Consider the following 14642-nt stretch of genomic DNA (forward strand, 5'->3'; position numbering starts at 1 on the left):
TTCTTGGTTACTCATGTGTTTGTTACCTGTACATGAGATCTACCAACATCTCAGGATCTTCTTGGTGTTCCTTCATCTTCACTGTGTCAGACAGGATCATGTGCAGATTAAACACAAGGTCTTGGACCTGGGAGGACAAAAAAACAACACAAAAAAAAAACAAAGGAAAAAATTTAGGCTACATTTAATTTGCTCTAGTAAAATGAAAAGAAGATTTGGTGCTAAAATGAAAAAGATTAAGTCATAATTACTAAAATTAATAAATATCTGATATAGATTTGTTAAATGAGTACCTGATCTGGAAAGGTGGTCTCTCTGAGTTCTAGGTCTTCCTCTGCGTAGGTGAGGATTGTTTTCAACGAACGACGGAGAAACTCTTCATTAAAATTCTGAGACGTTCCGACCAGCGAGGACAGAGACATGGTCACCTGCATTTTCACTCTTGCAAAGTTCTAAAGATTAAAGACAAATAAAAAGAGGCGAGAAACAAGAATTTGTCACAAGTTTAAAACCTGGATTGAAAATGACTTGCATACCATGCAGAGAAATTGAACTTTTAATCCACATGAATCATTTTTAAAGCCATCTAGGATTTAATTTCTTTTGAGTTCTTGAAATGATGCCTTTAAATAAATCACAACAGTCATTCGCTCACGTCTGAGAGAAGGCATTTTAAGCTCTGCAGCAAATTGGTTGATGTTAATGAAAATAAATTGCTTTTGCATACTAGTTATATAACCTACATCGTAACAGATTTAAACTTCAAACACTAGAGAACAAATGCTGAGATCCAGCTATTTAGCGTTGGGAGCCTTTCAGTTTGTGGTTTTACTTACGTTTCCAATCTCAAAGTTTTGCCTCATGAGGAGGTAAAGGGAAGCGCTGGCGTGGGATCTGATGGTACTGATGCTACTGCTGCAGCTTCTCAGGAGTCGCAGACACAGATCCGCACACTGCTCTGTTTCCTCCTCAAACAGCAGCTCTGGAAACTAAACAAGCAAAGTTCAGCAAAAAAAGATTTATGAAGGACAAAGACTGAATAAAAAACAAACAAATCAGCATTTAAGTATTCCTAGTAGTTTAAAAATCCAACCTTGGAAACCAGAGCTCTTTGTGTGGCAAAACAGTGCTGAAGGTAGAGGGCGCTCTGGTTGCAAGCCATGCTGTGAAGCAGCACCTTTAACACCCCACCCAGAATGCTCTCCTTAGATTCAGTCACTGATGCCGTCTACAAGATAAACAAAGACAACATTATTTGAGAAATAAAAGAGATGCGGTATAAAAATATGAAAGTGTTTTCTCAGTCTTTCAATTAGCATAAAATCCTGCATAAAATCGCAAGCAGTACTTGGAGCATTTGTTGCTGTGTGTTTGCCTGCTTACCTGTACAACAATCTCCAGAGTATCAAGAATAATTAAGTTGGCCTCTGTTGCTAGGTTCCCATCTATAAGTGCTTCATGCTCCAACTCCGCTCGCGTCCTATCATCACAAAAAATCCAGAAAGGAATAAATTGCAATGGTAATATTTTGGCTTTAATATAGTCAGCACTTTCAACAAATGTCACAATTAGAAACTGTTTAAGGGTTAAAACATCTTTTTAATGGACAGGTTCTGTTATTTTTGAGACTCAGAATTGTACATAATGAAAACCTGTACATTTTACATATTTCTATCAAAGTCCAGTTTTAAATAAAAAGAACAAAAGTAACTGTATGTATGAAAGTGGAGTTAATTATATTTGTAATTATTAAATTTTTTCCATACAATTTTTATTGAGAATACAAAAACACTTTCTGGACACCTATGGAAGAATGCAAGTATAAGTGTAAATGTCAGTCAGTAATAAATACAACATAGAAAATTAAGGGTTGCACTGAAAGTTATATAATGATACAATCTGAGGCATTTCTGCAATTAATTTAAACTGTTCCAATGGTGTCTTATTACTGAATTAATTTATTCTAATAAGCATGTTTACTCTTACAGAAACCAATATGTATGTAGGAATGCCTCTTTCAACTAAATATAAACTTAAGGCTAATGTCCTAACCATCTAGGAACATATCTGATGTTTGGTGCTGTAGCCTTTGCCTGCAGCTAACCTGCACTATCTGCCTGGTCAGATAAGTATGACCAAACAGGGTCAGGGTCTTATTAAGATTAACACTAACATCTAAGTGCATTTAACGTGGGTGCAATCAAAAGCTTTTCAAATAATATTTCAGATTAATTTGACTTTCTAAACACTAATGAAGAGAAACTTGTGAATAAGAACAGCTTGTACCCCTATTCGCAATGCAAATAAGGGAGAACTATACTACAGACAATAAGTTGGATAGAAATGCTGAGCAATGACAAAATATGCTATCTGAAGCATAAATTTACAGTCTATAAATGTGAAGAACAAGGAGTAGTTCATGTTGGATCTAAATTTATATATAAACCAAACTTGTCTAAACAGTAAATTTTCAAGTGCTAAATTATCTACATTGCCACATATCAAAATAAAACATGTTGGGCTTTTAATCATGTCACTCTTTAATTGTATCAAAAATTACATGAGTTCATAACAAATTGGCAGCAGCACCAGATACACATAATACTGGACTTGTAGCATACTGGTTAAAAAGCCAAACACACCCACAGCAACCACTATCAACCCAAAAGCAAACGATGTTACCGCGACAAAGGGAGTGGAGGGACAAGGGATCAGAATCAGGATCAGCGGGGTCTTTGTTTATGCCATCATGCCCATGTGAGACTTAAACTGTTAAAATGGAGAGCAAATGAGTAATGAAAACCTTGATGATTTCCCTGTATAAATAGCTAGTGCTTGTCATAAGAAACACAAATATATCAGAAAATTATTTACCGACTGGTCCAAAGTCCAGTACATCATGTTGTAACTGAAACAAACATTTCGTTTTCCACTTTAACTGGCTCACTTCCCACATGTATGACAAAACACCTTAAATGAGGCTCTAAAGCAGAGGGCAACTCAAAGCAGCACACGACAAATGTAGGCCATACAATACCTGACTGATCTGTGACTCCTACATAAACACACAGCGACATGAGAGAACACATGAAAATTAACACAAAAACAAAGCTGGAGGTAGACTTTAAAAAGATGTGAAATGAAATGAAGACCAAGCAATAAGGAGATTTTTTACTTGCTGGATAAAAAAATGGTAAGTTTCTATATTAGATATGTTTTCATAATTTAAAAAAAAATCTGAACAAATAATCACAAAAACCCCAATGGCTGCAAAACATGTTATCAGAGTTGTCTTGATAAAAACTTGCCAGAATATAAAATCTAATGTTTTCCTGATTTATGAGGACTGACAGACCTTAATTGAGTGGCATGTTCTCATCCGATTGACCATTGTGTCATTTCATACTTATGCCACAGGGAAACAGCTTAGTAAAGACATATATCTATGTCAATTAACAGAAGAACACATCTGCAAAATATTCTGAAGTCATATGAGGCTGGATTTTTAAAAAGTACAATAATGATTGAATAAATAAATAAAAACAAATAATATAAAACTAGCAATTTCATAAAAATAAACATGAAAGCTAACCACTAAGCTGCTTGTGAGAAAATATCTTCCAAGGTTTGGGATCTAGTTGAGAAGCAAATAAATCAAATTAGGACCGGAAACTAATTTTACCTGAAAAAACCCCGGCTCCATCACATCCACTCACTCAGCGCCTTGAATTCACTGTACATATTTGTTGTTGACGCTTTTTTAATTTATTTGTGAGAAAAGTAATTTGTGTCTGTTCTTTCAGATAAAAAAATCCTGACACTTCGAGAAAATATGAGCAATAAACGGGAAAAGGTTAACCACTTGGTTGATATAGGGTTCACTATATGAATGATCAGAGCTTTGATGAGTTCAAACATTACTTAAATTTAACCAAAATTGTACAAAACCACACAACAAATATACACCTTCATTATTCATTTACATAAAATATACTGACTAGGCTTTCTGGCAAATAAAACTAGAGTGGTAAAGAATAACTTTTAAGAGAACATACTTGTCCATCCTTTCACTGTTTTGTCTCCAGTGGGTCATGTCCTTCCTCCACCGGAGGTTTTCTTGACTGCCAAAAGCACTGCCAGATGGACTCCGCTCTAAATTATGGAGAAACATTATTTACTTTATTCAGCAGTGGTAAAAAAGGTTGTGTTTACCCTAGGAAACAACTTCTTTTGGCAGTAGCTTTATCTGATAATTGATATTAGGTACACGTGTCTGTGGCTGTACACTGTTTGTTAATTTCCATTTGAGCCAAGCACTCTGTTGCAATTTATGAAACTTAGCTGTTTGTTTTTTTTCTTTTGCAGGTCTTCCTACATGTGCATGTGACAGTGTGTAGACCCACCTAGCTGTCCGCGGCTGCGGCGCACCATTTCCTGCCTGGCGCCGATGCTGCCAAGTATGGCTTCCTCCAACTTGGCCTTCATGTCTTTGGACTTCTTAAACGTTAAACTGTTCATGCGCTCGAATGCCTTCTTTCCCTGCATGGTGAACACAACATGGGCCTTGTTTCCATGGAGAGCATGGTGAGTGACAGGACAGAGAACACACAGTGCGGGAAGTTACTTGCAGAACAGAACCAGCAAGCAAAGCAAGTTAGTAGCTAAAGCACACAGAAAGAAGAGCAAGCAGCAAAGATGCAGCACTGCAGGAAGTTTATCTAAAGCAAAAGCAAAAACCAAATAGAAAACTGGAGCACAAGAAGCAGCACAGTGGACAAAGCATGATGATGCTTTTGTTTATCATGTTTTGAAAAATGTACGACCATCTTTCACAAGAATACTGGAAAAGCAGCTATTGTCTACTGTTGCTTATGGTGTGGGATCTGTGTTGCACAAAATGGTACAAGTATTAGTGTGTCAAGTTTGTCATGGCACTGGTACTTTGTTTGGCGTGTGGGTTTAACCCAGACATTGGCGTAACGCTCAGTGGAAACACAGAATTCATAGAATCATGAGCCGTTTGAATACTAGGATATTGAAAAAAAATTGGTTGATTGTACGGTGATAAAATCTAGTTTTCATTCAGTATTTCCAGAGGACAATCAAAAAATTAACCTCATTCCATGGAAATCTCAGCCCTCACACATAAATTCTACAGAAGCCTTGAGAGACACAAGTACAAGAGAGGAACCAGGACTCTGAAATATCTAGAGAAATTGTGCAAACAGCAATGGTCAAAGATCTCTCTCTGTATGCTTTAAACTTGTGAAATGTTAGATTACCTGGTTTACTATTGGAAAAAGTGTGGTGTATAAAAACTTTGTTGCTGCAGTACCAACAAACTTAACACTGGTAATTTTTGATGAAATATTTGTTTCCCAACATGTTTATTTTTCCTGACCAAATAAATCTACTTAAATTACTAGATATCTCTAGTAACTTTTCTAGATATTTCATTGCAAGTATATCCTACAGCAACAAAAGAATAATTTGTTTCAAGGCTTTTCTTAACCATCTTTAGAAGAGTAAATTTATCCATCTCATCAGGGATGCTACCTTGTACTCAAAGCAAGACACGCAGAGGTAGAGGAGATCCAGCAGGCGGTTGAGCTGAGACACAGACAGGTCTGTAAACCATTTCTGCAGCACCAGCTCGTCGGCGTTCTTCAAAACCCAGAGCAGACAGATCAGCAGACTGCGGCTCGACTCGGCCGAGAAGCTCCCATGCTGGCGACCCGTCTGGAGAGATTTCCCAGATCAAATCACAGGGAGGAAAAACGACAACAGATGGGCACAAGATGTGGTGAGACACTTTAATTAACTGACTCATTATGTCACATAGTGAGCAGCAACCTACCTGTGAGTTCAGCAAAAAGCTACTTGGTCGGGACATTGGAGATGCGGTTGAGGTACCGGCTATTGCCATGGCAACAGTCTGACTGATCATACTGTTGCCCTCTCCTTCTGCTTCTTCTCCCCCACTACCCACAGCCATACCTTGGGGACAGCCAGGCCGACCCCACTGATTGTGCGACTCTAATGTCATAAAAAGAAAAGAATTACAAATGATAAAAATGTATCATATATAAAAATACAGAAAAATCCATGATAATTCTAAAAATATTACTTAAAAGCAAACGCACAGACTTTGCGTTAGACCTTGGACACAAGAGTACACAGTTTAAAAAATAGCACAAAATATAAGATAAGGAATGTTAGAGATTATCAGGGAACATGATGTCAAGGGGTGCCATGCTTTGAAGCTCAACTGATAACCTTAAAGGGTGCAAGGTGGTGTTGCTATTTAAAGTCCAAATGCAACAGTTAAAATCCTATAGGATTTTATAAAAAAAAAAAAAAAAAAAAAAAATCCTATAGGTAACTGGCATTTCGTCACATTCTGTTCCAAATTATTTTCCTGTGACCAAATGTCCAAATTTCCCAAATGGATTGTTCCTTTCTAACTTTCTGGAAAGAGAAATCTGATAAGAAAAAAAAGTGAGCTAAGTGCCCAGATTTGTCACATTTGACAAGAACAAATTTGAAAATATTTCAGATTGATTAATATTCAGAAAGCCTGAAATGATCCTGAAAGCAGGATTAGCCCCGATTAGTCGAGTACTGATATAATCGTCAATTAATTTGTTACAAATTCTAACTGGAGTAGACTCATAAAAAGGCCATAAGCTGAATGAAAATAGTACATTCTAAGACATAATTAAGCCAAAATTATATGAAAAATCTGTACAATTTGAATTTAAGATTAAAAACACCTTTGTAAATATATTTTATTCAAAACTCAAGTGACCTAGTTTTAGCCAAAATGCTAAGATATTACAATTCAGACAGTAGAATAGCATTTTTCTTATTTATAAAGGGAATTGAATTGTTTATTTCCACATTTTAACACTAAAATAATCACTAGTTGCAGTTCTGACAGAGATCGGAACTACACAATTTCTCAAAATGCTGTAATAGAATTTTTTCTGCTCACTAAATGCAACAAAAATAAAAACTTCCAAGATTCTGCTAAATAACCAAGCAGGATTTGTGTAGGATAAATATCAAAGAACCTCCAGTACAAAAAGATCAAAATCTGAATGAGCAGGTCAGACAAAGAAAAAAACTGAAAAAAGTTGAAAGATTTTTTTCTAATTATAACAACACTGATTTTTCTGTTACATCCCTGCAATCCTTGCAGAACTGCTGTGAATTTGGAGAACGTTTCATGCCATCATGAGTTCACATAATTACTCCTAAATGAAAACTTCTGAACTCTACCTGTGAAATCATGGAGCTGCGGCAGCGTTTCCATTACAATTCCAATAAGAGGTAGGTAGAGCATAGCGACCCGAGCCTTGACCTCTGTGTCAGCATAACGAGGGTCAGAGTCATGGCTTGACAGGAGGTTGTGAACAACGCTCACCACTTTCTTATGGAGACCAAACATTCTGAAGTCAAACATTTAAACAAAGAGAATATTAATGTAGAGCACAAACAGAATCTATCCATTTTTATATCACCTTTACGAACACACTAACCCCTCATTGTCTGGATCGAGTATAACAGAAAGCTCAGACAGCACGAGCCCAGCCAGGTAATGTTGCTCTCTGAATGGGATAGAAAGCTCAAACATGTTGGCTATCTTTTGGTCTTGGACGTGAGTGGAAAACCCAGAGCTCTGCTTAAGAAAAAGGCAACAATTATTATATGATTTGAGGCCAGTCACACAGCAACTACCATAGTCTAAGTTAATTAAATTCAGAGTATCTGGCAGTTGAGTGTTTCTGACTGACCTGTGAGGTTGCCGAGGACACTGACGGTGAAGGCGAGGCAGGTGGGGTTAGCAGACTGCAGGGCAGATTCAGGGTAACGTAGTGTTCATGACTACAAACGATTCTTAAAAAATCCAGCCGTAAAGATTCCAGAGTTGGGTTCTGCAAAGCATAGAGCTTTGTCGACACCTAAACAAAAGAAAATTGAGTAAAGGAATATAAATCTTCAAGCATGGTGCAGTGCGTTATTTAAGATAAAAAGAATTGGAGCATATGTAGTCAAAAGTCCAAGTAACATTTGGAGCTGTGATCTTTTTGAAATACATTCAAAATGTACAACGGCAATTTGATGGTCAGACTGGTTTCATGTTGGATTTCCATGTGTTTCCTAATTTAAATTTCTAGTTCTCAAATTATTTTTTAGATAATTTTCAAGTAAAAACACAAAATTACTCTGGATTTGAATATATTTCTACTGCAGTCAGGCTTCAAAACAGCAACATGTGAATGCAGGAGACCATAAGGAAGAAAAGAGATGGATGGAAAAATGAACTGGGAGAGAGACAAATTGTTAAACAAATGACAAGCAAAATGCAGGAATTAATTGATGGATGGATGGATAGATGGGTGAAGTAATGATAAGCACCTGTTTCCAATATGTCTTGATTAATGTGAAGACAAAACCTCGGTCCATGACTGACAGCAAATCATTGAGGAAGAAGGCCAGACTAGTGTTTATCCTCTCCACCAACTCCAGATCCTGAAAACATGACAAGTACAAACATATTTTTTTAATCTTAATTCATAAACAGTTGTAGGGTGTAATTATAGGGCCACCTACATTTGTTAGCAAAAACTCAAACCAAACCAATGTCAAAATTTCAATAATTATCTCTCTTTTCTTGAGTAAGCAGGAAGTCTCTGAGTAACCAACTGTTGAAAAACAAAACCCTCCAAATCCCCTAAGCTGATATCTTAAGAAACTCTACTTCTTGAGCTATTAGCCGATATCACAAGAAGGTCTTCATTTACCTTCTGGAAACGAGAGACAATGTCTCCAGCAATGGTGCTGACCAGCGCTGTGATGTCATCCATAAAGCGCTCGGGAAATCGGTTTTTCCTTGGCGACTCCAACCGCTCGGTAAAGTAAAGGTGGTGGATGATGCTCTTTACCTGTAGTGTTGGTTTTTGATGAGATAACATATGACAATGTCATGTTTTTGCAAAAGGTAGTAATGAGAAAAAACATGCCATGCAAAAATAATCTCCTACCATCAGTTCAAAGAAAAACCAGGCCTGTTGCAGAGCCCCCTCCCGAACACTTCCACTGCTCACCACCCACTGCAGGGCCAACTCCTCATGAAAGAGCTGGGTGGCAAATTTGAAACATAAACATCGAGAGATGGAGGGGAGAGACAAGGACGGAGAGGGAAACAACAAGCAACAGAGCCACGGGAAGACAAAAGTAAGATTCCTGAAAAAGTACAGCAATTATTTTCTGGCACAGATTTGTAGCAGAGCAACACCTGCAGTCCTTACTACAGCTGTTCCCTCCCCTACTGAAGATGTGAAAAAAGCCTTAAAATAAATACATCTTTCAGATTCAAACTGTAAAGACCAGAAAAATCTAAATGGTGCTTGATTAGCAACAAAGGCTCTCTGTGTGCTAGAAGTGAGCTCATGGGTGATAACTGCCAATCAGAATCCCACATTTAAAACTCTGGAGCTAAGTTCTGTTTGACCAGTCAAATTTAAAACACTGACACAATAAACTAAAAAAGATAAAAAACTGTTCAACTATAATAAACTACTCAGGCCCTTAACTCAGTTATGACGACGTAAAGGCTCTGAACTGGCTCTTGCACCAGCCTGAATCAAAAATCTAAACATCTCTAATGGAAAATTATTGTGTGTTGCTGTGGACCTTTCCCCTCTTGAGAAACTTTGTTGAGTGCATGTATTACTTTTAAGGCTCTTTAAACACATTTTAAATATAGAGGGCACTACAATACCTGTAAAATAACATTTTGAAAAAAAAGCACTTGATAAAGACTTTGATAAAACCTAACTGGCTAAAATTCACGGGATATTTTTGTGCAAAGGAAAGGACCCAATTCAGTAAGAAAACTACATTCTATGAAATAGAATAGATTATCCAGAAGGCATCTGAAAGTTTAGTGCTTCACTTCAGAAAAACATTTTTAAACAGAGATTAAATAACCAAAGAATAATGATTGTGTGGGGTGTAAATAAAATCTAGTTTCTATTTAGTCTGTAGCATTTCACAGTGAAGCTGACAACGCTATTTAGTTTGAAAAGTTTTTATTGCTAAAAAAATTCCAATCAATAAATTTCCCCTACTGTAGATTCAAACCCAATATTCAATGTAGTCTGGCTAACACACCAACTTTTGCCTGGCAAGTCTTCCCTAATTGTGTTCACAAAGACAAAAATGAGAAAGAAAATATACAGTGACTAATTGTCAAGCCAAAGAAGTGTTAGACTGTAGATTACACAACCTGACAGAATTTATTTTAATCTCAAACAGAAAAAAAAATCTTTGAGTATCAAATGGGTTTAGAAAAGATTTTCTGTACAATACTTATACATTTGCAAAAAAGAAGCAAAAACAAAATAATGCAGATTTTTCTGACTGGGAAGACTTCCAAGATAATGTGAACACCTCACAGTTAGGTTTAGCCAGACTGTAAAAAAAAAAAAAAAAAAAAGTAAAACATTCAAACCCTCTTAAAATATCAACAAGAGGCAAAAGTATTGGTATACAGCATTCAACGAAAACAACACAAAAACCAAATACGACATCAACCAATCCAGAGGCACACATCCACAGACAGAACAGGTGAGGAGGCAGAGACAAAGAGGGCAGGATTGGCTCCTCCCCCAGTGCAAGCGGCTCTACCTTTTTAGTGGGTAACCGTCCTGTTAAAGTTTGCAAGAAACTGGCGCTCTCAGTGTGCGAAGACATGCGATTGCCACAGCGCTCCATGGCCTATGGGTGGGATGAATGGAACGGTGACAGCAAGATTAGTGGAGGAGCAACAAAAGTGTGGGGCCATTACTCAGCACGTGAGCCACTGGGACATTGTGCTGGGTCACGCATTCCCCACATATACATGCACAAAACACTTTTTTTTGTGATTGTGTTGCTTTTCAGACATGAGAACACAAAACAATTAAGACACGGGACGGGACCACAACAACTAAATGTTGTGCCACTAAGCAAGAAGAACATTGGCTTGAATGCCCTACGGTAGAAATGCAAAATGGCTGCATACAAGTGTTTAAGTGATATTTTTCTGATGTAGTCATTGTGATGACGCACCATTCTGCATCCCCGCAGGTTATTACAAGAATGAAGAGACATTGAAATGACAAACACTGATAGCTTAGCCTACAATGTCTGGAGTTTATTTTGCTTTAGCAGTGCATTTCAAAAGTAGTCATCCCCCTTACACTTTTCAACATTTGGTGAGATTATAACCACAAACTTCAATTTATTTCTTTGCTTTTTATGTTACTGACCAACACAGAATAAAGTGTAATTGTGACATTGAAGAAAATAATAAATAATTTCCAATATATCTAGTTACAAAATTGAAAAGCATGACGCATATGTATTTAGATGCCTTTACTCTTCATAATTTGCTTTGATCTAAACAATTTTATGGTAGCTGTAACTGTATCTATAGGGATTGTAGCCTGCTGAAGTCTCATGACTTCAGGACAGCCCAGTATTCATCACTATTCCCACATCATGATGCTGCCACCATGTTTCACAGTGGTAATTGTGTAATAAGAGTGATATGAAGTGTTAATGGCCAATACTAACAACACAAGCTATCCATCCATCCATTTTCTAACACCCTTGTCCCTAGTGGGGTCGGGAGAAGTGCTGGTGTCTATCTCCAGCTAAGTTTACAGGTGAGAGGCGGGATTCACCCTGGACATGTCGCCAGTCTGTCGCAGACAAGCCCTTAGACTGTATATTTAATTATCTGTGCTATTTGAATTTAGTCTTTTGGTAGGTTTTTATACTAATTTCTCAAGTTTTTATGCTTTGCCTTTGTGAAGCACTTTCTAGTAACTTCCTGTGAAAATTGCTAGAAAAACTATTTATTGACTTGAAGTGTTAGTTTTCCTGGACACAGTATTTTGCTATACATCTTCATTCATATGTTTATGAAAGCAAACCATCTGGACCAAAAAAGAGCACCAACGGACTTTCCTGGTGAACGTTTTTATGCTAGCAGTTTGTAATTAATAAAGAAAGCCACACAAGTGATCATCATTGCTACATTTGTACAGAAATGATTGGGACACAGACCTGGAAAGTAAGCAAAGTCCTCAGTGCTGCATTTCTGTTGTGCACATTTGTGCTATTATTACAACTGCAAAACCATTATGGATGTCAAGAGCAGCTCATTTGTTTCACAATGTGGTATTTCAAATTTTGGAATGGTGTCAGCAAACATGAGCTGCTAAGTGAAGGAGACCAGCGTCGCCTTGATTCAATAGACAACAGCTGGCAACAGAATTGCAAAGCAGAAAACTGTGAATCTGGTGTAATTCCAGCACAATTAGTACATGCAGCTCTGCCTGAAGTCCAAAAAGATGTACATTTTCTGGCTTCAGGAGCAAGCCACACCAGAGCTCATTTGAGTTGAGTGTATTCACACCTACCCAAAAGGTCCAGACCAACGAGAGACATTACCTGTGGTCTTTTAAAGCAGGCCAAATGTGTCAGGTGTGAATACACCATTGGGGCAGCATTGAATGCTGCCCCAATGGAAGTCCAATTGGTGTCATTTGTCCAACTGGCCCCATTTGTCCCACCAATGTGTTGCTTTTCGTAGGCAGCCCTGTCTTTGAGGCATATTATTGGAATTTTGGATTATGGGTTCTTGGAATGTCTAAAGCTTGGGATAATATTTTATAATCTGATAGTGCTTTAAATATTCATATGCTCATGTCTGTCTGCTGTATACCTCAGTCTTCATGGTGCTGTTTGGTCACTAATGATTTCTAACAAATGTCTAAGGTATTTACAGAATAGCTGCATTTATACTGAGATTAAATTATATCCTGGTGGATAGGTGTTAAATAATTTGGTGACTAATGAAAGCAGGTGGTTGGACTGGGTTTAGTTTTGGAGCATCAGAGTAAAGAGGAATGAAATACAGTGACGTTTGTGGTTGTATATGATAAATTGTGGAAAAGTTAAAGGGGTATGAATAATTTCCTGAGGCAAATTTAGTGGATAAAATAGAATACTTATAATTTCATAAACAAACACAATCCTATCTTGGGAGTCTTATTAGATTAATATTTTAAGTAACAATGCCTATGTCATAAAAAACTTGAAATGAAACAGGAGTAATCCTTAAATGAAAATGTGTGGTAAGAAGCTCACATGAGTTGATACACATTCACACTCACCAATATAGAAATCTTAATAGACAAAGTGAATAGAAAATATAGGGTGAGTCAAGTCATGCAGGTGAAGAAAAAGAGACAGAGAGTGAACAACAAACTGGCATGACAATTGAGATAAATTCTAACACTACTCTTTTTCTTCCCCATCAAAAAACAATGTGATTAAAGTCTTTATAATTGGAAGATCATGTTTCTGTTAAATGTTTGGGCAATGTATAATTATTGTGATAAGACCTATGATGAAATATGAAAAGAAAGAAATGGAGAATTATCGTCCCAAATTTGGATATCTGAGTCTACATGATTTTCATGCAAGTAAAAGAAGAAAAAGAGAGGCATCAGATGTGAGAAGCAAAGGGTGTTGATATCTGAAACCTTTTTCATAATTGGCAGCGACATGAGTCTTCAGTGATCCAATCACAATTCAGCAAAAATGATGAGAAATTAACAATTTGTCTCACTTATTATTGTTAGCCTTTTCTAAAATGAATGGGTAAACAAAAAGACTTCCTTCATATTTTTTTGGAATAATCAATACTTTCCAAACTAAAAAAAAATAGTAAGTTTTTCTTCTTTACTTCATTAGTTTGTTCGTTTTCAGCAAGCAGCCCAAAAATTACAATATTTATATCTAATATGTTAAACTTAATTTTTCATGTGCGAAACCATGATTAACAGTCACATAAATGTAAAAACTTTGTTACACATGAAATGTGTATGTATGGAGCACAAACATTTTCTGTTATAACAACCCAACGTAACCAGGGATATATAACAATGTGTTTTATGTATCCAATAAGATGTTAGTTGAGAATCTACATTACATCGATACAACTAAAATAATCTGAGCACCTTTGAATATGGTCTGCTTTCAAGTCTTGAGATGTCGATTTATTGCTGGATCACTGAAAACAAATATTAACGCCATTTTTGAACAAGGTCTAGGATGAAAGGGAGGTCATGGAGGCGGCTGTGACTCCCATGAGTGAAATCATGGAAGAATTGTGGTTTAAAGATTAGGAAAATGCTGTAATATTCTAAAGTATTGGTCTTTCATGTCACTTTTAAACATTATACATGACTTTTTTTATGGAGTGCCAAAAGTGTCACAATGTCATAATTGAACACTTAAATGAGTAAATAATTTAAATTTTAATAAAAATGATCTTGAAAGTAATTAAAACATAAATAAAGACATTATAAATTATGTACCTAATTCAATATAAAATTAATTCACCATAGTCAGAAACCATCCTATGTTTCTAGGCTACTGGTGCAGTGATTCATGAAGGTCAGTGTGACTCCCATTTAGATTTTTCACATCTGATTTAGTCATTTGCACAGAATGTTAACTTTACACCAATTAGATATGACCAAACCGGTACTGACTCCAAGCATCAATTCATAATGTCT

General features: G+C 36.6%; 1 protein-coding gene across 19 annotated transcripts in view; it reads right to left on the reverse strand.

The window, feature by feature from the left end:
* dock7 (dedicator of cytokinesis 7) overlaps positions 1-14642 on the reverse strand; it is a 46482-nt gene that overhangs the window by 7640 nt on the left and 24200 nt on the right. For 6 of the 19 annotated variants that reach the window (XM_055053552.1, XM_055053481.1, XM_055053543.1 and 3 more), the window contains 17 exons: positions 10696-10785; positions 9048-9143; positions 8808-8948; positions 8422-8535; positions 7797-7964; positions 7542-7681; positions 7282-7451; positions 5858-6036; positions 5557-5739; positions 4404-4563; positions 4056-4152; positions 3038-3055; positions 1384-1480; positions 1094-1228; positions 837-989; positions 294-452; positions 27-127 (listed from right to left, as the gene is read on the reverse strand). In XM_055053552.1, coding sequence (XP_054909527.1) covers positions 27-127; positions 294-452; positions 837-989; positions 1094-1228; positions 1384-1480; positions 3038-3055; positions 4056-4152; positions 4404-4563; positions 5557-5739; positions 5858-6036; positions 7282-7451; positions 7542-7681; positions 7797-7964; positions 8422-8535; positions 8808-8948; positions 9048-9143; positions 10696-10785 — 2201 coding nt within the window. The remainder of the gene's footprint in view (positions 1-26; positions 128-293; positions 453-836; positions 990-1093; positions 1229-1383; positions 1481-3037; positions 3056-4055; positions 4153-4403; positions 4564-5556; positions 5740-5857; positions 6037-7281; positions 7452-7541; positions 7682-7796; positions 7965-8421; positions 8536-8807; positions 8949-9047; positions 9144-10695; positions 10786-14642) is intronic. The other 13 variants (XM_055053575.1, XM_055053567.1, XM_055053534.1 and 10 more) reach the window with 5 other exon arrangements.

Source organism: Poeciliopsis prolifica, unplaced genomic scaffold (genome assembly GCF_027474105.1).
Source record: "Poeciliopsis prolifica strain line A6 unplaced genomic scaffold, Auburn_PproV2 SCAFFOLD002, whole genome shotgun sequence".
Taxonomy (NCBI): Eukaryota; Metazoa; Chordata; class Actinopteri; order Cyprinodontiformes; family Poeciliidae; genus Poeciliopsis; species Poeciliopsis prolifica.